Genomic DNA, 27,323 nt, shown 5'->3' with positions numbered 1-27,323 from the left:
CTCTGATCTTAAGGTGAAGGCAGGCCTATTGGCGGATACTTACAAAAAAGACATGAACAAAAAAGACTTTGTATTTGAAATGGCGGCAAGTTTAAACTTGCCCCCCTTACGGAGTAACCTAGATCCGGCCCTCTCTACAAACCCATAACATTTCAAGTTAAAGCGTATTTTTGCAGAAAAAGACGTTAACAAAACGTTGTTAAAACAGAATATGCTTTGTTTTGGACATTTGTGTTCGAGAATTTGATCTGTGCACTATGTCTGCTTGATGAGGCTAAGGCTCCACGGGCGTCAAATTTACGCTAGCAGTAGCCCTAAAACGAACTTAAGGTTCCGCGGAACGGAATAGGAATAGCCGAACTGAACCGACTACGCACAAGTCCCATTAATATAATTATGCAAATAAATGTAAGTAAACGAATATGAAAAATACCGCAAATTATTTTTTTTTAATAGAAAGTTACCCAGTATAGATACAAAAATGAATTACAACTGTTAAACTAACGTCAATTTAAAAATTACGAAATTGTTTATGTAAAAACTCCAATCAGTCTGGAGTATTTATGTAGACGTCGATGAAACCAATGAAAACCGAAATGCTCGCAACAGAGAATATTGATATAGAGAAATATAAATTTGGATACCTTGGTACAACTGCTACGACTTGTCACTGAATTTAATGTTAACTTAAAAAAAAATTTCACTTAATACTTTGTGTTTACGGGTGCCTCTAAGGCTTTGGTTAACGAAGACCGACACTTTTTTTTTACTTCTTTTTCAACACAAAACGGCTACCTTTAGCTATCCTGAATACACACTGCCTTGTTCTTTCCTTGCCAAAAAACTCTTCGCTCAAATTCGCCTTCCATCAATGACATCCCTTCAGTTCCATTGGTCCAAACAAATGTCCTTACTACGTTATATATCAACGCTTCCAAATTTCCCAGTCGTCAGTACTTTTTCCACTTTCTCGGAAATCTAAAATTTCGACTTTTTCCAAATATTTCTCATAACTCCGAAAACAAAATGTCTTTCGTATACACAAGCTTTCGCCGGCTAATTGTTCTTATACATAAGTACTTTCTATCAAATCTACCCGCACTGATAAAATTGTAAACATTTGTCCAAAGATCATATAATTATTTTACCATTATTAAAAGAGAAATTTATAACTAACAATACCATACTGGGTAATTTCAATCGGTATTGTACCCTCGGAGATCGTTGGAAAAATTTCCACTCAAAATAACAAAATTCAGTTTGGCAACACTGTGTGAATGTTGATAGTAACATATCCTTTTTAAGATAAACAGAACTGTAATTTAGTCCAGAGAAATTAATATATTTTTTTGCCAACAAAAATGAGATTTTTCAACCAAGTAGTGTTTCAAATATGATGTGCAAAATAATTTGTAATTGGGTTCGGCTAATGAGCTTGCTTTTTTGTCATTAAAGTAGAAAAAACTATAAATTTCACTCATTAAATCATTATCGTCTTAATTATTTTAACTGTACTAATATCCGTGGACTAATTCTGAATGATTAATGGGCTGTTAAAACATTTTATCTGTAGCGGCTTCTGGATTGTCTTAAAAATATCGAATTTCATTGATAAAATACGTATATCCCACCGATCTTCACTTCGACAATACCTATTTTACAGGGTGAATGAAAAAATTAAATATTTTAAAAATGAACTATTTTGACGTAATACAAATTGACAAAATTATGCATACAAATTATTATACAATTAGATAATTTAGATGTTATTCTTCTTCCTCTCTGCCTTTCTTTATCTATGACAATACATATAATTCGAATTTTTAACCTTTTTGTTTGTTGTTATTTTTTATTAATGTATCGCCAAAAATTGTAGAGGATCTTCATCAACTTTTTCCCCAAATCCTCAATGTATCCTCTGTAATAAGCTTTTGCTTGCTCTTTAAAGTGTTCTTGAAAATTTTAAATTGTTTGTAGACTTGTTCAAGTCGATACAGCTGAGTGTATATTGTTGTTTTCTGCTCATATATCTAAACAAACATAAATTCATCACATTTTTTTTATATCAAAGTCATCATTATCACACTTCAAATAATCCTTTGATAATGTTTTGAAATCCTTTAAGAATCTACTCAGCAACCGTTAAAATGCATCAACGTAGGTATATAATAGGGTAAATAGACCAATCATACCGCCCACGTTGTATACATGAACGCCCGACTTGTCTAATATATAACCTCCGTTTCCTTTTTCCTAATACACGGACGTGTGGAATATACTGGTCCGTATAATACATATATTTTATACAAAATAATGATAGCACATCAACCATTCATACAACAAATTATATTATAAGCCATATAAGTCCTAAGTTACTCTAAAAGCCAAAACTATTTATACTCAACCATTTATATAAACTTAGAATAACCAATCGATTGGAAGCAAATTTTGAGCTGTATCAGCCAAGAGAACAGGCTGGTTTTCGCCCTAACTACAGTACAAACGACCACCTACAGTGCATAAAAGTTTTAATTGAAAAATCAATTGAGTACTATAGACCAGGGGTCACCAATTAGCGGACCGCGTTCCGCATCCGGACCGTAGGCTAGTTTTGTGCATACCGCGACTAACTTCAGAATATAATGTTTTGCAATTTTGAAAATGTTTGGCCATGAAATTGTGTACTATGTTTGCCTCAACTTATGTGTGCCAAGCAGCTTTTTCAATAATGAACTTTATTAAAAGTCGGTACACATCTCAGCTACTGGCGGCCATTTTTATTTATAAACAATTAAGTGTCAAAAATGGCATTTTTCCCTTTTTTTTTCAAATCAATGGAAAACAGTGAAACTTATGGGTTTTTTAGTACAAATATCTTTGAGATTATGGAAAAAGCTTTAAAATGCCGTATTACAAAGTTTGATATGTATACTCATTTATTGTTAATATAATTGCGAAAAAAGGTCGGAATTGCCAAAAAAAATAATTTCGCAATATCTATTGTAAAAATTAGTGTACAGCTTTGAAATTTTTGTCATATAAGGGTTCTTTGGTGCTTAATATATGATAAAAATTTCAAAGCGATTCATTCAATTGTTTAAATTTTATTCAAATTGTTTATCCGAGAGCATTTTTTTTGCAAACATAAGTCAGAAAAAAATGACGTTAGAACCATTCCACATGTGTCAAATGAAAGAGCATGAGCTATATTTTCAAGTTGGTTTAAAAAAAGCGAATAAAAAATGCATTTATTAGTAATAAATAATTATGCAAAAGTATCGTAAATCTTTCCTTATAAACTTTTTATTTTGGTATATAAGAAATTATATATATTTATTACAATTTTTAATCAATTATGATATAAATACCATTACTTGGTAGTTGTGCACTTAAAACGGCAAAAAAAGTTAATTTTTTTGGAAAAAGTTATTCAAAAAGTTTATAAGGAAAGATTTACATACTTTTGCATAATTATTTATTACTAATAAATGCATTTTTTATTCGCTTTCTCGAAACCAAGTTGAAAATATAGCTGATGCTCTTCCATTTGACACCTGTGGAATGGTTCTAACGTCATTTTTTTCTGAGTTATGTTATTGCAAAAAAAATGCTCTCTGAGATAAACAATTCGAATAAAATTTAAACAATTGAATGAATCGCTTTGAAATTTTTATCACATATTAAGCACCAAAGAACCCTCATTTGACAAAGATTTCAAACCTGTACACTATTTTTACAGCAGTTATTGCGAAAATAATTTTTTTTGCAATTCAGACCTTTTTTCACAATTATGTTAACAATAAATGAGTATATCAAACTTTGTAATATGTCATTTTAAAGCTTTTTCCATAATCTCAAAGATATTTGTACTAAAGAAATCATAAGTTTCATTGTTTTCCATTGATTTAAAAAAAAGGAAAAATGCCATTTTTTGACAGTTAATTGTTTATAAATAAAAATGGCCGCCAGATCCTACGCAGGAAATAGTTACAATTTGTTCCTATAGGTATTACTTGTCGAAAAAACGCTTCAGTACCCTGGCTGCTGAAGTGTCACGAACAGGGTATATTTTTGTCTTATTACCCTGGCCTATGAATATCTCGACTCCCTAATAAGAATCATTTGCACTAAACTCATTCCAAACTTCAGACAGGTTGTACATTTGTTTCACACAGGAAACAATTTTTTTAAACAAATTCAAAATTACCTTTTTGCTCCGAAAAACGTATTTTTAGGTTTTTTGGGTAACTAAAACGGTCTCTTGTTACTTTACTCAAATATTGATAGTTTTCGAGATATAAGAGATTTAAAATCTGACAAATATGAAAATACGCATGCGCATTTTCGAGGCTTGAAAACTTAGGTGTAAAATATTATTGTTCCGGTTGACAGATGCTAAATTAAAGCTTATACATTCAACTTGATTCTAACGAATAATCTGGGCTTATTTCAATACAGACCGTTGTGTTTTAATAATTGTTAAGCGTCGCGCGTAGCACATTATGTGAGTATACGTGCGCCTCTGTCGCAATTATATATAGGTCTGGATCCCGCGTATGAAAAAAAAGTTGATTAATAGCAAGCTGAAAATTTGTTAATAGCTTAAGGGTGTCTAGTTGGATAAACTTTGATATATGGGAACACTGTAACAGGGGCAGTTTTAATTGTGGAATAGATTAAAAATTTGGAACGGTCAGACCACGAAAACGGCACATGTATTTGGTCCGACAGAACAGACTTAAACTCTCCGAACAGAGATTAAACTCTCATGCAAAAATCAGACTGCTATTTATCACCTGTCATAATTCCTGTCATTTGACATATTCTACATGTTCCACTCATTAAAACGCCCATTTGGTGATAAATAGCAGTCTGATTTTTGCATGAGAGTTTAATCTGTTCTGAGAGTGTAAGTCTGTTCTGTCGGACAAAATACATGTGCCGTTTTCGTGGTCTGACCGTTCCAAATTTTTAACCTGTTCCACAATTAAAACTTCCCCTGTTCCAGTGTTCCCATATATCAAAGTTTGTCCGACTAGACACCCTTAAGCTATTAACAAATTTTCAGCTTGCTATTAATCAACTTTTTTTTCATACGCGGGATCCAGACCTAATATATTATACGTACTTATGCGAAAATTTATTAAAATTTTATAACATATTATTAACCTTTAATATATTAGATAATTACTTTTTTTTATAATTTCTTTATTTATTCAGTTAATTATTGCCAATGTGCTAATTAAATAAGCCAATCATATAGTGCGATACGCAAATTATAGTGCGACGCGCCGCTGCGGCGTCTTAAGGGTCGAGTGGACGCGCATAATTAACAATTAAAAACAACGGTCTAAATTGAAATAAGCCCCGATTACTCATCAGAATCTCGAAATTTAATGTTTAAACTTCAATTTAGGTACATATAGGTCTGGATCCCGCGTATGAAAAAAAGTTGATTAATAGCAAGCTGAAAATTTGTTAATAGCTTAAGGATGTCTAGTCGGATAAACTTTGATATATTAGAACACTGGAACAGGGGCAGTTTTAATTGTGGAACAGGTTAAAAATTTGGAACGGTCAGACCACGAAAATGGCACATGTATTTTGTCCGACAGAACAGACTTGAACTCTTCGAACAGAGATTAAACTCTCATGCAAAAATCAGACTGCTATTTATCACCAAATGGGCGTTTTAATGAGTGAAACATGTAGAATATGTCAAACGATAGGAATTATGACAGGTGATAATAGCAGTCTGATTTTTGCATGAGAGTTTAATCTCTGTTCGGAGAGTTTAAGTCTGTTCAGTTGGACAAAATAAATGTGCCGTTTTCGTGGTGTGACCGTTCCAAATTTTTAACCTGTTCCACAATTAAAGCTGCCCCTGTTCCAGTGTTCCCATATATCAAAGTTTATCCGACTAGACACCCTTAAGCTATTAACAAATTTTCAGCTTGCTATTAATCAACTTTTTTTATACGCGGGATCCAGACCTAATACTTGACGACCTCAAAAATAATAATTTACACATGAGTTTTCAAGCTTCGAAAATGTTCATTTTCGCATTTTTCAGAGCTTAAATCGATTAAAACTCGAAATCTATCAACTTTTGAGGGGCTAAACACATATTTTTGGGGGCAAAAAGGTGATATTTTGAATTTGTTAAAAAAAGTATTAACAATTTTTCTGTCCAAAAATTTCGCTCGGCACCCTTCTGATTTGTTTAAGATATTTTTTAACAAGAATCCTCAAATAAACCGAATCAGAACAACCGGACACAGGTAGCATTCAATCCGGACCCCGCAAGTCTCATAGGTTTGCGAAACGGACCCTCAGGGAATATAATTGGTGACCCCTGCTGCTATAGACCTCTAGTTCTAACGTTTATAGACTTCCATAAAGCATTTGATACTATCGAACTTCCCTCACTTCTAAAGGCATAAGGTAGGTATGTCTTTATTTATATTATTTTTTTTTTCTTTTCTCAAATTTTTATCAATTTCTAACTTTCTTTGCTTCTGGTTCGTCCTAGATAATTATATTCGTTGATTTGTTGGTAGTTCTTTTCCCAAGACGCGTTCCTAAAAATTCTTAAACATTTCTTGGTAGGTATTTAAATTTCAAAGGTTTTAAAAAAATTAATAATCTATCCAAAATAATTCAGGCTGTTTTCCTCTCGAAACTATGCAAATCCCGCCGCATTGTGCTGCAAGAAGTCAACACGAAATCCTGACGCCGCGCCCCTCCCACCTAATCGCGAACACGTGTATATCAAAATAAACGGGTAAACTAAGGGAGAAGTGCGGAAGGTAAAGGGCTAGCCGCCTCGATTCCTTCCCACTTCTCTTCTATTTTCCTCTGTCCTGCCCTGCGTCGCGAGATCCACATGATGCGCCGAGTGTATGTGGGTCAGTAGGACATCCCCTCCATACCCCACCGCCGCTCCCCCTGACTTTATTACTCCAATAGTGAAAGCGGCGTTGCCACGGTCGGTGTTTTCTATGCTGTTTAACATACAAGCGTTACTTTATTTGATTTTAAAAAGATTTTTCTGATATAAACTAGTTAAAAAAAATTATATTGTTGTAAAGCTTTTCGGTTGTGAAATCTTAATTAGTGACAATTTAACAATTATAAATACTTTATTTCGTCTTTTCTGTTTCTGTCTAGGCCGATCAAAACGATTTTTGATCTGGAATCCAAAACGTCAAAATCAAGCATTTATTAGTTATTTATGATATGTCTTAATAGTACACGTTTAAGGCACGCATGTGAAAGTTTGCAGAATGAGCGACAGCGAGTTCTGCAATTCACATGAGTGCCTTAAAAATGTACTTTTTAACACGCATATCATCAATATTTTTTCTACAAACGTAATTACAGGACAATATCTACAAAAACTTTTACTTGAACTTGACTGACATCCAATTTTTATATTTTTTGACATTACATCAAAATTGCCTATACGGTCAATACGAACTGCAGTGCCTTAAAATTTTTTTAAAGCACTAGTGCCTTAAAGTAGCATTTTTAACGCTGGTATGGAGTGCTAAAAATTGCATTTTTAACACGGTTGTAGAAAAAATATTTTAATTGTGATTAATTCCGTAACAAATTTATTAGAATACTTTTTAAAATTTTAATTTTTGTTAATAGGTATATTTTTTTATAAAAAAAAATAAGCAAAATTCGTTTTTGACCAAAACCAAGAATTTTGCTACAAAATATTTGGATCGTTGAATATTGGTTCACAACGTTCTTCGACGTCTTCCAATCTCCATCTCGTTCTGTCATTCCATAGATCGTCCTCCAGTTCTCTGTCCCTGATTTCTTTGTCAACGTTCTCTCTTCAACTTCTTCTAGGTCTTCCTGGTCTGCGCCTACCTCTTGGTTGCCATTCGAGAATCTGTCTTGGTATTCTATTCTCCGGCATTCTCCTTACGTGTCCGTACCAGCTGAGTTGTTTCGTCCTGATGTCGTCAACAATAGTATATGTACAACCCCCATGATTTCTCGGACTCTCTCGTTTGTTATTCTGTCCCGTCTAGATATTCCTGCCGAACGGCCCCAGAAGTCCATTTCTGTTGCTCTAAGCATTTTCTCTGTTCTGTCTTTTAGGGGCCAAACTTCGCATCCATATGTTGTGATGTGATGTTTATATTATAGTGTTGTATATTCTTCTTTTATTTTCCTTAGAGATGTTTTTATCCCAATGTACGCTGTTCAGTAAGAATATGCCTTTCCTTCCCTGTACATTTCGTTCCTTAATGGATGCATCTAATTTTCCGTCATGAGTGATCTCTACTCCCAGGTATTTGTAGTCTTCGCATAATTTTATTTCTTGAGTTTTCTCTACTAGGAGGCTATGTTGGTCTCCTCCGATACTCATGTTCTCTTTTTTTTCCATATTCACTTCTAAACCCCACTCTAAATTAGCTGGCGGGTAGGTGGGAAATAAAATATCACCCGTGGACCAACAGGTAGGGTAGGCGATACTCTTAAGCTGTAGTGAAAGCAAACCGTACAGGAGAAGGATCACTCCAAAATCAAACCCTGGTCCTCTAAGGGAGGTTGAGACATCGGGCTAACCCCTCGATAATTGTCAAAAATCTTAAAGGTCAAAAAATCTAAAATCCAACCGAGATATCTACAATCAAAAAAGTCTTGACCTTGGTAATCTGGCCTTCACATACTCATGTGTGGGAAAGAACTAAAAATGAAGGGCCAACTACGTCGAAACCCAACCCATAGACATATAATACCTAGAGTTCGCGCTGCAATCTAAAGCTGTTCCCTCCAGTGCGACAGAGAGAAATGACTGTAAACAGGGTATACATCTGTTTCTAATCTTACTATGTAATCGACTTGGGTTTATCGACCACGTGACTTTTCCACTGCCCTCCGATTAGAAAGAGATGCATATCCTGTTTACAGTCATTTTGCTCTGTAGCACCGAGGGAACAATTTTTGATTGCAGCACGCAGTCTAGGTATTATGTGTCTCTACTTATACTCCATCCTTTCTATAACTGCTGCCTAGTTGTGGTTATCGATATCTCGGTGCCTAGAATTCGGATCACAAAATTTCTCAGAATTTCCATCAGATTGACCAGGAAGTACACTTTTTTAAATCAACTTTGATTCTGAAGTTATTTAAAAAAATTAAAAATGGTATACATTTTTATTATTATTTAAAAAAGTTCATATTTTTATATTTTTAATTTTCAGTCTCACGGGAGCTTAAGTCATGTAAACCGCCCTTACTGTAAAAGCTAAGATGTGATAATGAGGATGTAGGAATGAACAAAAGACACATAAGGATACATGGCCTACTTGGGAGAAATTTCCTTAAATTTTAAAACTTGCTTGGGTATATTTTCTATAATTTTTAAAGTATACAAAAAAAACTAATATTAAAATCACGGGGAAATTCCACAACCGTTTTGAATGTGTCTTGATACATCTTAACTCACGAGCAAGACATTCCTCGCGTATATACGCGTTCATATAGCTCTCTACAGGCAAGCGTCCACAGGCCCGCATCGTACGCAACGGATTTTAGTTTGCCTTGTACAAAAACGTATGTAACTGAGTCCACTGATCCGCATCGTACGGATCGCATTATCGGCAATGCCGAAAGGTTGCATCGAGAGGCAAATTTGCCTTTGCGTCTGTGGACGCTTACCATTAGTGTACGGTCTCTCTATCGCAATCTGAAAATGTCTGAATAGCCCAGTAAATGAACGGGAAATTCGGCGATACCGTGTAATTTTCAGGGGCAACTCTGAATTGCATGAAACTTTGGATTTAAGTTCTACTTACCCTCCACTTCAAAGTTGAAATTGTGCCGTTGGTTCATGATAAGACCGGAAATGGATAAATTGACTGATTTTAAGCAACTTTTGTTCTATAGAGTTTTTTACTTAAGTCAATAATTTTTGAGTTATTTGCCATTGAAAATGTTGATTTTTCGACAAAAAAACTACGTTTTCAGACGGTTTTTCGCAAATAACTCATAAAGTAAATATTTTATCGAAAAAAATATCCTTAGCAAAAGTGTAGCTTATAAAAAACCCAAAAATGGTGTATCAGTAAAGTCTATCAATCAAATAAAATCAAAGTTGTAGCTCATGAAAAATACGTTCTTATTCGTCTAATTCCAAACCGAATATTTCAATATTTCAAAATAAAGACGGCCCTCTTTTTTTTTTGTAAAAAATCTGAAAATCTCGCCGTGTTTAGCTCCCCAAATGAAATTAATCGCTACCGCTTTACAAACAATTTACTTACCTATCTATTTTTTATATGATCTGTCAGTCTCACCGGTTTAAAGTGTTTATTTTTGAAAGGGTTATAATTGAGAAAGCTTGAATGTGTCACTAATCACGAGTGTATGCAAATTTTGAACAGCCATATCCTAACCAATGTTTGTCTTACGGAGAAACAAAATGAAACTAGCATATTTGTAATAGCAAAACATACATTTTTTTACTCTTTAAGATTTTTCTTAAAACTAATACTTTTTAAGTTATTTTGAAAAAATGAAATTTTTCAAAAATTTTTATAAAATTTTTTTTTACTATAAAACCAAATGTTTTCAAAAATAAGCATTTCAAACCAATCAAACTTACAGATCATATAAACAATACACATACAGTTAAAATAGATGGTAAAGCCAAACGATTAATTTTATTTAGGGTGCTAAATAGAGGGAGGTTTTCACGATTTTTTTACCAAAAAAAGGGGCCAACTTTTTTTTCAGTGTAACTCGTTTATTTATGATGCTGTAAACTTTTGTAAAAAACAAATAATAAGCTTTTTTTCGATACTTTAAAAATGTTAATATGGTTTTCCCGAAAACGCTTCTTTCTTCGGTGATTTCGCGTTGAATTATTCGATTTGAAATTAGACGAATAAGAACGTTTTTTTCATGAGCTACAACTTTGCTTCTACTCAATTTGTAGACTTTACTGGTATACCATTTTTTTTCGTTTTTTTATAGGCTACACTTTTGATAAAAATATTTTTTTCGATAAAATATTTACTTTTTGAGTTATTTGGGAAAAACTGTCTGAAAACGTAGTTTTTTTTGTTGAAAAATCATCATTTTAAATCGCGAATAACTCAAAAAGTATTGACTTACGTAAAAAACTTTTTAGAACAAAAGGTGCTTAAAATAAGTCAATTTATCCATTTCCGATCTTACTTTAAACACGCGTTTTTCACCCCCCGAGAAGGGGTAAATATCACCCCCCAAGTAAAAGCAACCAACGGCACAAATTCAACTTTGAAGTGGAGGGTAAATAGAACCTCAATCCAAATTTTCATGCAATTCGGAGTTGCCCCTGGAAATTACACTCCAAAACGGTCATTTATTGGGCTAGAAGGATTTGTGCAAAATAGTGAAATGCAAGAAAACTCGTAAAAGAAAATATGTATTCACATGTATGTAATAAACATTTGGAGGAAAATAAATGTAAAACGAAAGGGTACTAATAATTTACAAAGAAAATGCAGCCTAACTATTTACCAAAGTTTATATGTACATAACATAATTATTTGCAAAACACTACAGCCTAATTATTATTAAAGAAAAAATTCATGCACTTTAATTTAAGAAAGGCAGTCAATGATTATAACTTTAACAAGTCATGCAAGCACCCTAACCAGTAAGATTATGGTGTTATTTTTATAATAGTAAAGAAATAAGTTTATTGTATATTCCCGAAAATGTTTATTACTATTTACATTGGCCTACAAACGGTTTGCTAAATTTCATCATTGTGTGCAAACCCTTCTGATTAAAGATTTGTTGATTAAAGTGTTGTTTAGCCGCATAGGTAGACCGCAAGTTATAGCAGAAACGCGACGGTAGACCGCATGTATTTACTGTAAAGTCATTTACAGTAAAACCCATTTATCTGTAACCGCGACGAAAAGACACGACAGACGTTCGTTGACGCGGTGCAAGTGACCTTAAGGGTTTCAGTTAAATCTGTTCAGTTGTACTTCTTCAGCAGAAAATAAAGACAAATTGATTTAAAAATACAGAGTAAAATCTATATTGAAATGTTTTGTTGAAAGTATGTTCTTTTTAATAATTGAAGTATTGTTGCTCTATTTTCCCACTCAGTAATTAAAAATATATCGTACAGCACTTTCCTGTAATCTCCTACACTGTCACCTCCAACAAAATCCTAGTAACCTTGTCCGAATTATCCGTATCTAGTAAAATGTTGGACGGAGCGGCAACAGCGCCGGTGTGTGATGTAAGTGTGTATGTATGTATGACTACACCACCACAGCTCTAACATAGACCTGGTTCATTGGAAAGTAGGTCACTGGTCCCGAACTCACTTTCACTTATTGCATGGACTCCTAATCATTTGTGGCCCTGTGCTGCTAGCGGCGACACGAACGAGAGAGAACGCAGACGAGAGACAATCGTCGATAGACTTCGGCAGTTCGCGGTGGTGTGCCGACGTCGCGTTTCGTCCGCTGCTGTTCTGTTGGTCAGTTTACATTCACAGTTTGCGAATCGTTGATGGTAGTTGCTATTATGTTATTTCCACTCTTTCATAATAACAAACGGTTTCGATTTCACTGAACGCGTGTGTGTGCCACTTTTTGGATTATACTACAACTCTCTTCTGGATATATAACTGTGCAGTGCATTGTGTTTTATTTACTATGACGTTTAGGTAGACTGTTATTTTGTGAAATGTTACTCGAAATGGAGAGCCACTCCTCGCTGTTGTCTTTGAATATGTCCCCATTTAACGCGAACTCTAGCGATTCCCCAATGAATAACCAAGCCCCCAGTCCCTTACCGCCCCAGTATAACTCTCCCCCTATATCCACCCCTTATAGTAGCTGCCAGCAAACTATGGGAATGCAACATCACTATCAACAATCCATGATGATGTCCCAGAATAATATTGACCCTTCTTATTTGTTTTCTACAGGAGTCAACACGCTGTCTGGGATCGACATGGGCCCAAGCTATCAGATAGCCGGCTCCGCCACTTCTCTCACCGGTGTTGGAGACATTTCAGACACCAAAGACGGAATTGAGGAACTGTGTCCAGTGTGCGGGGATAAAGTTTCGGGGTACCACTACGGCTTGCTTACCTGTGAATCTTGTAAAGGATTTTTCAAACGAACCGTGCAAAATAAGAAAGTTTACACGTGCGTCGCTGAAAGGAGTTGTCATATTGACAAAACCCAGAGGAAGAGGTGCCCTTTTTGCCGGTTTCAAAAATGTCTGGAAGTTGGGATGAAGCTAGAAGGTGAGTTTTTACCCTTCCATTTACTCTATTTTATATGCACCTCTGTATTAGTATTCAAAAAATATTCAAAACTGACGAAAAAATCTTGGTAGGATATACCAATACAATAGGCTTGGTATCCTATCCCGCATACCAAAAAAAGTTTATTAATAGCAAGCTGAAAATTTGTTAATATCTTAACGGTGTCTAGCCGGACAAACTTTGATGTACGGGAACACTGGAACAGGGGAAGTTTTATTTGTGGAACAGTTTAAAAATTTGGAACCTCAGACTACGAAAATGTTCCATGTATTTTGGGACAGAACTTCCAATTGATTTGTTACCATTTCATTAAACTCTCATGCAAAAATCAGACTGGTGTTTATCACCAACTGGGCATTTTAATGAGTGGAACACGAAGAACATGTCAAATGACAGGAATCATGTTGGTTAGTAATAGCAGTCTTATTTTTGCATGAGAGTTTAATGAAATGGTAACAAATCAATTCGAAGTTCTGTCCGACAAAATACATGGAACGTTTTCGTAGCCTGACGTTAGAAATTTTTAACCTGTTCCACAATTAAAACTTCCTCTGTTCCAGTGTTCCCATACATCAGAGTTTGTCCGACTAGACACCGTTAAGCTATTAACAAATGTTCAGCTTGCTATTAATCAACTTTTTTTGGTACGCGGGATCCAGGTCTAAATGATTACAAAAGAAACGAAATATTTTTGAAAAAAACAATAACATGTTTGTGTTGATCCAAATCATAACCTCACAAATATACCGATTATCTCAAAAATAAAATATGTAGAAATGTTAAATTTGGCGGGAAAGCAACTATAATATAATCACTATTCTAATTTTGCTTTAATTATAGATAATTGTTTCTTAATAGTTTCCAATCCATCAAAATTGATTAAAACATGTCCGAAGTAAACTATTTACACCCTCAATAACTATTTTGAGTCGATTAGCTATTTTGTGTTAAACCCTGACCATGTTGTATCATTATTTCTATTATTCATAACACATTTTTTTGGTTGTTTATAACATTTGAAGGATTTTTTATGGTATTCATGATTTCCTATTATAAGAATCTTAATTCACAAAGTTGGTAAACAAATTCATTTGAGTATCATGGTTCATGGTTCAAAAAAGAAGGATTCCAAACCCAAACAAAATAAATTCCATTTCATGATTTAGTCTTAAATTATTGCCTCACTCATTCTGAAAATTTGCAGATTTTTAAAAAATTTACCCTACGAGATTAAAATGAAATTGTTTTTGCAGTGCATTTGGGGTTGACCTTCTTTAAAAATTGTTTATTTGGGTATGTGAAATCAACTTTAACACAAAAGTCCCTATAGCACAAGTAATTACAGCATGTAATTGGTGCCTGTGCCATATTATATTCCATCAGTTCAATATTGATCAAATTTTGGAAATTTTGGAAAGAAATATCTGTTTTTTAAGGGAAAATGTTTCTTTCATTGTACATCTCCTTTTTCCTATACTTTTAATAGAACCAGGTATTGTTTACTTCGTTATTATGTTTAGCCTACTTTTGATTTCTTTCCAAGGCGTTGAGCTCCAACTGTTGTAGGTATTATCGTTATGGTTTTTCTACTGGACTCTGCGTGTTTGGTTTCTGAATCTTAACTCATCTTAGCCATCTCCATTTTGTCATCTCTTGTCAACATCACTTCATATTCTAATCCATGACTCCACCTCTTGTCCAGTTCTTTCCTGATGCCCTGTTTATTCCACGCCATTTATTCAATTGTATTACATATACAATTCACATGAGTTCTGTTTTCTATATCATCGGTTCTTCAGTAGGTCAAACCCTCTGTAATTATTCATTTCATGGCTTTAGTGGAGATTTTTCATTTCATTGCCCCAGCAGTTTACTTCTCCCAGACCTTACTCTAAGTAGTAACTTTTTTGTCTTATGCATTTTCAATGTATTTTTCTTCATATTCTAGCATTTGGGATTCATTTTATTCGTAACATACAAAATTCCCTTCTAAGGATCTGACAATAATGTTAGTATTTTTTTAGTTTATAAAGAAGTGATATAATGGACTGAATGTTCTTTTCTTGGCTTTTCTTCATTATTTAATGTTCTCAATTACCATCTTCAATATTCTGTATTTTTATCTGATTCAAAAATTTGTTTTGCATCAATCCAGTATACTTATTGTTTCATCTCGCAATCTTGATTGATTTTTCATCGTAAATATTTTTTACACGTATCATTAAAAATTAGGTCACAGCGAAAATGAGGTCATACACGATGAAGTACATACTTCATGTCACAATATGCGTGTGGAAAGAATTCAGAATACAAAACATTTATGTTTGTAAATACAATCTGCCAAATTATTGGCGATCCACTTTTGTGTTTACTAAATTCTTTTTGTTAGATTAATAATAATGGAAAATCTTTTAAAGGCTTGTTGTTTGCTGTAGCACTATCATCGCAATAAAAATTGTCGTAAATATGTAATAATAAAATGATTAAGATGTTGATAAAAATTTAGCTCTGAGGTGCAAAACTGAATAATTAAGAGTACCTATCTAAAAAATAGTCAATATAATTTTTTTGTTATGGTGTGTATCACAATGAAAATGTCACTCCTTTTTTTCCAATTACTTCTTTCTGATCACTTTTTTGTATTCAATTTATGTTCCGATCATTTTTATTAATCCGCCTCATTTAATGAAGTTAGTACAGTAGAACCCCGCTAATCCGAACGTTCGGCAAATCCGAACCAACGGAAAGTGAAAAAAATTTAAAAATTCAAGACAAAACCTTACAAATATATTTATGATACAAAGTATTACTACAAAATTGAACAATGTAGGATTAATAGGACTTTGACAATCAGAAATTTCTTAAAAATGAATACATACTTTATACGTAATGCTTATTAAAGTTAAACATAAACTTAGTCCGGTTCTCTTGTAACTAGTCCAAAAATATTATCCACACTCTTGCGAGAACGTTTTGCGACTCAAAATCAACGACAACGAAAGATTTGAATTATTAGTTAGGCTAACTTTCGAATAACCCGAACTTTTTGGAATCCGAACAGGCTGTTCGGCCCCCAATTAGTTCGGATGGTTGGACAAGTACTTGTCCAACCAAAGAGTCTATCTACTGTTTATTCAACCCTTTTGTTGCAAACACATTCTAATTTAGCAAACCTTTCATCTCAGTTCGATTACTTCAATTATTCTTCGAAATAAGTATTTACCGCGGTGTAATTAGACTAAGATTCGTTAGTTTAAAAAAAAATTAATACATTTTGGCAATTATTGCAATCGCATACTTGACAGGACCATTATCTAATGGGAGAACAGTTTCCACTTAGCTAAATGATGCCACTTCTTTCAAATTGTTGCTATAAATTTTCATAGTACTAGTATAGTTAAACAAGATAATTCTATGAGAATGGTCTGATCTGACGTAAAACTGTTTTTGCTTTCTTTGATGTCCATTTGTAATGATCTAGATTTGTGAAGAATCTTTGTCCATTGTTCGAACTATTCTGTGGCTTCGATAGTGTAATGGACACGACATGTCTTATTGGTGACTGAAACACTGAAAAATGCTGTTCCAAATGTAACGAAAACGTGCTCACACAGAAAAGTTTTTGTTCTAGGTTGAGCAACTGTTTTTTTTTCATTTCCAAATTTTTAGAATTCATACATCCGCTATAGTCTTCACTTTTACTTTAGTGTAGTCCAGTAGCAAAATGTCTAGATTCTAGATTTCTCACCATGTACTCACAGGGTAATAGTAGTTTTTGTTCGTCCACTTAGTCCACTACGGGATTCCTTTAATTTTTAACCCTTAGAAATAAATTAAGGTACATATTTCAATAGTGTTGAATCAGTGTGACTATGGTTGTTTTTACACCTTTAAGTGTAACTACTGTATGCCTCTTCTTAAATCAGTCTTTTTCGTTGTTTCAAATAAACAACGTTTTATAAAAAACGTTCATTTTGATCCATTTAAACTCCAGAACTTGCAATAGCTATTTGTAGTTGTCCAGTTAAGTGAAATCTTGACACTTTTTATTGTCGATGACAAGAAAAAAAGCGATATTTTTTAAATGATTACACAAAAAACAATTTTTTATTCACTTGACGTATTATAATAATAATAATTAGATGGATGTAATCGTTTTTTAATAATTTCATCATCATCTAGCCTTCTGCATCCAAAGTTGAACATAGGCCTCCCCTAATTTCTTCCAGTTTTGTCGATCTTGGGCTTCCTGTAACCAATTCCCAGCAATCCTTTTAACGTCGTCTGTCCATCGTGTAGGTGGTCTACCTCTACTTCTTCAGTCTGCTTTTTTAATAATTTATCATTTAATAATTGTCTTAGTTTTACCTTTCTACACACAAAACGGGGTATTCCCATCTCGGTTCACTATAATCCTTTAGTCCTTTACGATACCCCAGGTACATTTTAAAAACCCCCCAGGTCGGCTCGAAGATTAACAGGTAGGTATTAGTACCCCATTATAAATAGTAGGTATAATAATAATTTTATCTTTGAATGTAGATTAGGGAAAATTTCTTATTACCCGTGTTCGTGCCGCATGCCCCGAGTATGCCCAGAGGGAGAACGCCTGCGCATTCCGTTTTCGGAGGGCAATATTCGACCGTATTGAACGTCCAATTTTGTAATGCGCAGGCGTTCTCCCTCTGGGCATACTCGGGGCATGCAGCGCGAACACGGCTATTAAAAACATCCTACCCTCAATACCCCTTCCTTCAATAGTATACAGAAATTTTGTGTTCTTTGCGAATTTAAGAAACAGTTTCTCTTTGTCGGAAATGTTGGCCGTAGATTTCGCTACTGATACATAGGATAAAGTTTGGTTAGATGCTTGAGACATATTGGCTGTTTGGGTATCTGCTACGCCTCTGCTCATGTAGTCAAAAGGTCAAAAACTTATACCTAATTTAGCTTCTATGTATTATGGTAAAGGTTCAGCTTTTTATCCATTTTAAAATAAAAATAGATTGCCGATTGTAAGGCAATCTTCTTTAAACTTTTCTTCTGTGTTTTTAACAGTTGAAACAAATAATAGACCTTAACTAATAATGAGTGATTTACACATACATCTATTTCTAGTTTAAAGTACACTAATGTCACTGTTTTTGCACTATGTTTTACAAAGCACGACAATTTTAATCTTTGCGCCGACTTGGGACATTTTTAAAAGACCTACCTGTTTCATGGGCCGAGATAGGCACTGCCCCATAAAACATAATTTCTGCTCACAGTAGAAATAGTAATATGTTTATGCTTATGTTTGTTTAATTATACCCAGACATACTATGACAGACGGATCATAAACTCCTTTTATTCTTTTTATTGTGTCAATTTATGCTTATCTTATTCTTATTTGTTTCGCTTTTGGCATTACTGAAATGTGTTAAAATCTTTAAATCCGTTATCCACTTTGAGCAACTTGGTCTCCCTTTCACTAATTGTGCTTCCCTATAGTATGTCATAATTTGACTATTTTAGGAACATTATAACTTGTTTCTCTTGCTGGGAATTTATAAGTACATATTAAAATGTATCTTTTGGCAATCTCAATCGGGTATTTACATTCTTTCATTCTTATGACTTGTTTTGTCTATGCGTTTCGTTTAAGGCCTGTCACAATTTATTAAATCTGGGATATTCCTAACCGCCCTGGGACCGAATCTTTTTCATGTAGGCGGTTTTTAAAAAAACATCTTTGATGTTCTGAGTGTTAATTTGATCCGCTCTAAATTATTATGTGAGTGGATTGTGGATCCAGTGTACATGCAGTAACCTAATAACAAACTGAAATCATCTATGTGACTTATTAAACTTCGTTCTATAATTTCTTTACTTTTTTACAAGAAAACCGAAGTATATATTTTGTTTATATTTCATTTATTGCTTACTTACCTATTACTTATACAAAATATTGTGTATAGTGACTCACTTGGGCAAATTCTTGATATTCTTTTGACGGTATAAAGATATGCAGTTAAAGGAAAAGGTAGAATATGCTTGGATTTACAATGTCTTTACATCGACATCTATCCTGAGTACATGTTTCCTCGATGGAGACGTTGTTCGTCTCCAAAAATCTCTGTCCCTGGTTATTTCTTTTAGCCTATGCATACACCGAGAGAAAAAAATTCTTGACGTAAAGAAACTTTATTAATATTTAAGAACGATCGACTTGGCATATTGCCTAAGAAATATATCTTTGTATGTAAGATATAATTTTCTAAAATATTTCAAATAAATTTTAATATACCCAACCAAACAAATATATTATCTTAAACATGATTGAACTATCACTTTCTTGCAAACTGCAAACCCATTTGTCAGAAAGAAATTATATTTGTCATAAGAATTTTCTTGGCATTACAAAACTCTTTTCTGAGCAATAATATGTCTTAGTAAGGAATATTTTTATCTTACCATTATTAATTAATGTATTAATAATACATTTCTTAAAAGTAAAGTGATATTACATACGCCGAAAAAAATCATTATGTTAAGGTAAAATTATTCTTTATTAGATCATAAAAACAGGATATAAAACGTTAGATATTAATACATACAAATAATTTCTCCACTCTTAAACCTACAATAATAAAAGGATGGTGAGGCAAATCCAACTTCCTTAATTTTTCCTTCTCTTTGTTAATAGCACTTTATATATCAGCAATTACCTAAAACAAAACCGTTATGAAGAAAGAGTAAACTTATTTTAATAAAAAAAAAATTATGAGGATATAAGTACATATTTATTTTGACAAAAGGAAATAAAAAAAAACAAATACACGGGTCCACATAAAAACTATTATTTTTTGGTATAAGAACGGTAGATATCAGTAAAACAGTCTACAATCCAAAAACATTTCTTGGCATTTCAACAAAAAATAATAATCAATCATATTTAGTTTAAACATGGCTTTATTTATCCTACCATATTTTGTTAATTTTTTTCTTTTTGTATATGAAATATTAATTATTTATCTGTATAATATTAAGTCACACAATAGACATTAAACAAATGAAATAGAGAATGTGGAAAAATCCCCTTACGAATAACTCACACATCCACTATTTCTGGCTGGGAAAAATTTTTCGAATAGAATCAAAGATCCAAACACCAGTTCTTAGAAATGTGTTTCGCCCTCTTCAACCTCCGTGGGCTCATCGGTAAAGATGAGAGGTTGAATATCTTTAGACACATTCCATCAAAAAACAACATCCGAGACATAGACATAACAGGAGCGTAAATCTACGCCCAACCTGAATGATGAGCCCACGGAGGTTGAAGAGGGCGAAACACATTTCTAAGAACTGGTGTTTGGATCTTTGATTCTATTCGAAAAATTTTTCCCAGCCAGAAATAGTGGATGTGTGAGTTATTCGTAAGGGGATTTTTCCACATTCTCTATTTCATTTGTTTGATTTCGTACGAGTGGTCGTTAAACCAGTACCTGTGGATCTTTTGATCACTGAGTGTGTTTCAAAGATCTACATCTTTTGTTTTTTCATAAACAATAGACATTGTTTAGCTAAAACAAGAAGAAAAATACAACCAATGTAAAACATTGAAGCAGACATATATTATTGTAATTTTATTTATTTATATAATCCAAAAGATACAGCAAACCTAATCATTAAGAAATTTTATTACGGGAAAGTATTATTAGTTTACATCTTAAGTCATTTAATACATATTAAGGTATAATTCTTAACTGTTAAGATGTTTCTTTTAGACTAACTAATATTTCTTTATGACATATAAAGCACATGCCATGTTTGATATAACGTTGAATTGTAGGATTGTATATACAAGACTATACATTCAAGCAACGTATAGTTTATACATAAGTATACACATTTTTATAAAGGAACTTACCTGTATACAGTTCTACCATTTATGGAAGCCCCTAGTTGGTTAATAGCTTCTTTCAATATTGTTCTGAAGCTGTGTACTATATTATTCTCTCCGAGATGGAAGTCGAAACGTCAATAAAACCATTTTTTAAGTTAAATTGTGGCTTATTTCCCAGTTAGAATAAGATCCTTTCTTTCAGAGTTGTCCATCATTCGTTATAGATATCTAAAATGCATATAAAGATACTACTATGTTTCTTTTAGAACTACATATTCGGATATGCAACAATATTATTATTACATTTTAAATTAATCAATTTACTTTTATATACCTATGTACGTACCTTCAAAGTATCCCTTAGATTTTAAAGAAAACTAACAAATCCAAAATCCATCTATCTTGCCAAACACTGAGATTAAATCACAAATAGTGAATAATGGTTACTGCGCAATTCTTTTGTGGAAGAAAATCTCTTTGCAAGTAGCATTTCGGCATTAATGATAAAGTTTTTATTTAATAACCACAGTTACTACAGAGGGTATTTCTGAAGAATTATTTCTTGTGGTTTAAAATATTTATTTGATTGCAAGAAAATTTCTTGTTCACAAATATAAATATGGATTAACCTGACATATATTTCTTATACTGCCAAATATTTGTAGTTTTCAATTTAAGAAACAAAAACTTTAGGATAAAAAATTAAAATGTAACCATTAATGCATTTCTTAGTATTGAAGAAATTATCAGAAATTATCAGAATTAGTAAGAAATTATTGAGTTGGGTTTAAAAAACTCGTTTCTTTATGTGAAGCGGTATGTTTAAGTTAATATAATATGGTAACTGTTAAAAAAGATAGCTCAAAGAAATCAGTGTTTTAGGTGAAAAGAAATTGTTCTCTCGGTGTAGGTCTTTTGCATATTCCTTTAATTTTGGTTGATCCATCTTGTTGGGATCCTCATGATCTTTGGCCTTCTACACTTCCTTGGATAATAAGTCTTTCCATGTATTCTGTGTCTGCTCTCCTAACATGTCCAAAGTATTTTAATTGTTGGAGGTGGACTTGGCTGCAGAGCTATTTGCGGACCTTTAGCTCATTTAATTATTTGTCCTGTGATCAGTCCATGAAATTCGTAACATTTTTTTACAACACAACATTTCAGTGGCATATATCTTTCTTCTTTTCGCTTATCTTAGAGTCTAAGATTTACGTTGATCAACCCATAATCATTAATCAACCTGATATTTATATGCAGTGTTAAATCCATGGAAACTTACATATTTATAGCTAGTTTTTGAAGAAAAAAGGTGATACGAAGTACGTAAATTTCCTAAAGCATGTTCGTATTTAAAAGTGAAAGTTTTTAACAATATACCTAGTTCTCATGAATTAACTGTTTAAATATATATGCTATTCATACTTTTTGCACTTCTAAAATTTCCCAAATTTCAAGTATTTTCAAACTGAATGTTTACGCGGAATAACCTACTTTTTAAATATTATCAAACCCTGGCAAATATTTAGATAAAAACACAGATAATTAAGTTGTTTACTTACTATGTTTGGCATTCTGCGTAACTTTATTTCGTACAAAATTTTTATCAAACGACAAATACACCAAATAAAATTAAAAGTAAAAAGTAAATATTAACTTTTATTAGTCCATTTACTTACGATTTTTGCTCCAAATTTTAAAGAACCGCCAAATTTGGCATAAACATAACTAACAAGAAAAAAAGTGATATTGGGCCGATGTGTGCTTCTGCCCTGGGGGTGAGTACCACCCATTCTCGGGGGTGAAAGGGATACGTTCAAAATAAGACTGGACCTGGAAGTGGATAAACTGACTAATTAATTCTAAGCAACTTTTGTTCAATATAGTTTTTTTACCAAGTCAACACTTTTCGAGTTATTTGCCATATTATATTCATTTTATTCATATTATGTTCATTTTTCAGTAAAAAAAAACACGTTTAGATGGTTTTTTGCAAATAAGTAACTCAAAAAGTAAGTATTCTAAAATTAGGTGCTTAGTCGTTAAATTCCAATTAAAAAATCGAATATTTCAACGTGAAATAACCAAAAAATTAAGCACTTTTCGGGAAAAACTCATCACAACTTTTTTAAAGCGTTTAAAAAAGCTTTATTTTTGTTTTGTAAAAAAGTTTCTAGCATCAAAAATTTGCTGACTTTTAGCTCGTTTAAAATTGAATTATTTGTCCTTTGGTCAGTCCAAGGAATTCGTAACATTTCAGTGGTATCTATATTTCTTCTTTCAGCTTGTGTTAGTGTCCAGATTCACATCCGTATGTCAGTATTGGGAATATTATGCAGTTTATCGATCTCATTTTTGCAGGATTAATATTATAAACTTGGGAAAGTACTAAAATATTCGATCATGTGAAAAGTAGGTTATTTCGTAAAGCAATTTTTTAAGTTCTACCTACCAAAATTTGGTACCTATTGTTTGTAAAAACATTGTTGCCAATTGGGTACTAGGGTACTTAACAAACCCCTTAAAATTTGAGACCGATCCTGAGCCCAGGCTAAATTTTTTTATTTGAAAATTCGTTGTAAAATACTATCTTTTCGAATACATAAAAATATTGTTTCTACGGACAACATTTTTAAAGTTATTCTAAATGTTTATAAACTACAAAATTTTAAAAATTTGGCATTAGGATTTTTGACATGTTAATTATTTTTTTATCTTTTTTTAATACATTTTGATACTATCACTCTTCTACTATCATTTGGCATACTCAGAATTGCTCTATCTTCATTATTTTTTGTCTTATCTTATTGCAAAATAAAGGTCTCTGGGATAAACAAATAGAATTACTCTTATGGCCGGTTGTTCGAACGTTAATCAACAATGATCACTATCAAATATTTAATTACTGTCGCCAACTGTCAATGTCAACTTTGATTGGGTTGCTGAAAACATAATTGATTATAATTATGAGATTAGTTAATCAATTAACATAACAATTATTAACATAATTAATTAACTAATTTGATAATTGTAATCCATAATTATGTTTTCAGCAACCCAAAAAAAGTTGACATTGACAGTTGGTGACAGTAATTAAATATTTGATAATGATCATTTTTGATTAGCGTTCGAACAACCGGCCCTTAAAGTAATTATTGGATCGGTCTCAAATTTTGAGGGTTTGTTAAGTACCCCAATATCCAACTTTGGGTGAAACACTAAAGTTCTAAGGTAGTTTTAGTAAAAGTTATTAACAAACAACTATTTTCACTTATTTTGTAGTTTGCGTAGCAACAAATTTTTACAAACAACTTTTACAAACAACAAACTTTTTAACTTTCAAAAATCGGCATTTTGAAGGTTTTCCAATATTCTAAAAAACTAAATTTTGTAATTTTATGTCAACTATTTAGTTTTTGAATGAAGTGCAAAAAATCGAAAAAATCGCGATTTTTGCATTAAATTGTTAATAATTAAAAAACGGACGCGAACTCTAGGCAGGAAACAGGTAGGTTTTCTTCCTATAGGTCTACAATAACTAAAAAAGTAGTCAGCTACCTGGATCTTTGAGTGTCCCGAGAAAATCCTTATTACCCTGGACTAAGAGGACTGTAATACTTAACAAAAAGTTCGTGGATTGTGTATCCCTTGCAACTCATGCAGTTCAAATGTATTGGGAAATAAAAGGTTTTCTACTGGATTTTAAGATTGATATTCATAAGAAAATTGATGATGTCGATTATAAAAATAGCAATAGTTAAACAATAAACCCAGCTAGATTGATGTATTGTAAGTATACCGAAGTCACAGATAAAATCGCTAATGAAGCTGCATATCGCATAATACGAGCTAAAGATACTTTAAAACAGTCGTACCAGAAACTTTCTTCCAAAATGCTAATACCACCCTATAAACCAGTGATTCCCTAAGTGGTCCAGTTGGACCCCAGAGGTCCACGAGGAACTCAACGGAGGTCTACGTTGGCGTGAAATAAAAATGGGAGTTCACAAGTTGTAAGTGGAGGTCCAAGAAAATTTTATAGTGATTTGGTACTTATGTAAACAAATTTGCATTTTTTTAAAATATCAATGGAAAAAATATGTTTTAATGGTAGGGTCTCAAAAATGTCATTATAACGCATTATCCTTTTGTTATAATTATTAATTTTTCTTTCGGATATTCGCTTAGGGTAGTTAGGATTATGTAGGTTAGTTAGGGCTAAAACATTAACTTGTAACTGGCTGAATCACTAATATGTATGCCAATAAAAATAAAACGCATTATATCAAGTTATTTTGATTAAAAAGAAGTTTTTGATCAAATTTTAATTTTAGTGTCTTTTTCTTCTTTAGGTTTTTTGGGGGATTGTTGGAAATGGAAAATTAAATTAAAAAATAGAAGTCCCTCACTTTATGGAAAACTTGACACTTAACTTTTTTTGGTTTTAGGATCTACTCTTCACAACCCCCATAACGCTCGAGTAACTGCAAATTTAGCATACTTTCCTCCCCTACTATTACAATCAACTGTGACCTTCTTCTTCTTTAGGTGCCGTGTCTGTATTCAGACGTTGGCCGTCATCATGTTTACAATTTCTTGAAATCTCTCTCTATCGGCTGCTGCGCGAAATAATTCTTCTACTGTGCAGCCACACCATTGTCTAATATTACGCAGCCATGAAAGTTTCTTTCGACCAATCCATCTCTTTCCCTCCACTTTTCCTTGTATTATAAGGCGAAACAGATGGTATTTAGGTCCTCTAATTATATGGCCGAAGTATTCTGTTTTTCTTCTCTTTATGATGCTTATGAGCAGACGTTCTGAATTCAGCATTTGAAGAACATCTTCATTGGAAGTGTGCGAAACCCACGATATCTTTAGGATTCGTCGATAGCACCACAATTCGAATGCTTCTATTTTGTTTAGCATTGTGGTTTTTAACGTCCATGTCTCACAACCATACAATAGGATAGACCACACATAACATTTCAGCACCTTCTTTCGAATATTCATCGACAGGTTTCTGTTACATAAAACTGGTTTCCAGGTCATAAAAGTCTTCCGTGATATTTCGATCCTAGCTATTATCTCTTCATCAGAGTCACAATTTACATTTAACCAGCTGCCAAGGTACTTGAAATGATGATGAGGTACTGAATTTTAGTGTAGAAAACGTTAAAATAACGTTTTTTACATTTTCCTTCATTCCCAAAATACATGTCCTTCGATTTGACTGAAAATTTGCCCACATATAGCCAAAACACAGGACTTTAAGTGGTTAAAATAATTTTTATAGTTTTACGATACAACAAAAATACGTGAAATAATATCAGAGACAAAAATATAGGCGTCTACTGTAAAGTACAATTAACTCGGAAAATATCGACAATACGAAAAAAATGGTTAAAAAAAATTGTAATAATTATTGTAAACACGATTTATTTGGAACAATTTCAGTTTCAGTTCCTACCATTTTTGTCGATAAGTTAAAAATGACGGAGAGATTGAACAAAAACCACTGCTATCAAACCAATCAGGTCTTATGCTGGCGCCTTTACCGCATACGTACTACCTGAAATATTGATTTTAGCAAAAAAAATGAAAGAGATCAAAATTGTATAAAATTTCATTCTCTCTATTTTTGTTAGGTACATTTTTGTTCTAAAACTAATAATAAATGAGATAATTCAATAACTATGCTCTAACTTTCACTATTTCCCCCCACAACTCGGAAAATATCGACGGCACAAAAAAATTTATAATAAAAACAATTATAGGAAATCATATTTTCAACTATTTCAGCCCTTACACTTTTTGTCGAAAAGTTAAAAATGGCAGAGATATTGGGCAAAAACTGTTCTCCTTTAAAATTAAGATGGCGGCTAACGCAACGGCGGAGTTCATTCGCGATTTTAAAAATGTAGCAGCAGGGGGTCCACCAAAAACCAATAAATTTTTTAAAGTGGTCTACGAGAAAAAATAGTTTGAGGACCTCTGGTATAAACTATTTTTTATACACTGTTTTAAACTTTCTGCTATATTTTGTGTTCGGATCACGATCCAGCAATAATAAAACGAGCTGGCCATGTGCGAAACTTGAGCATAGAAAGAAAAAACAGTTTCTGAACA

The 27,323-nt window shown here is 32.9% G+C and overlaps 1 protein-coding gene across 1 annotated transcript in view; it reads left to right on the top strand.

The window, feature by feature from the left end:
• LOC114327543 (nuclear hormone receptor FTZ-F1) overlaps positions 1–27,323 on the top strand; it is an 824,714-nt gene that overhangs the window by 541,960 nt on the left and 255,431 nt on the right. Inside the window, exon 2 of the mRNA XM_050641953.1 lies at positions 12,965–13,288. Within this exon, the coding sequence (XP_050497910.1) occupies positions 12,965–13,288 (324 nt within the window). The remainder of the gene's footprint in view (positions 1–12,964; positions 13,289–27,323) is intronic.

This window comes from Diabrotica virgifera, chromosome 1 (genome assembly GCF_917563875.1).
Source record: "Diabrotica virgifera virgifera chromosome 1, PGI_DIABVI_V3a".
In the NCBI taxonomy this organism is placed as follows: Eukaryota; Metazoa; Arthropoda; class Insecta; order Coleoptera; family Chrysomelidae; genus Diabrotica; species Diabrotica virgifera.
Note: the sequence above shows the minus strand (reverse complement) of the source record. Positions and strands in the feature narration are given on the sequence as shown.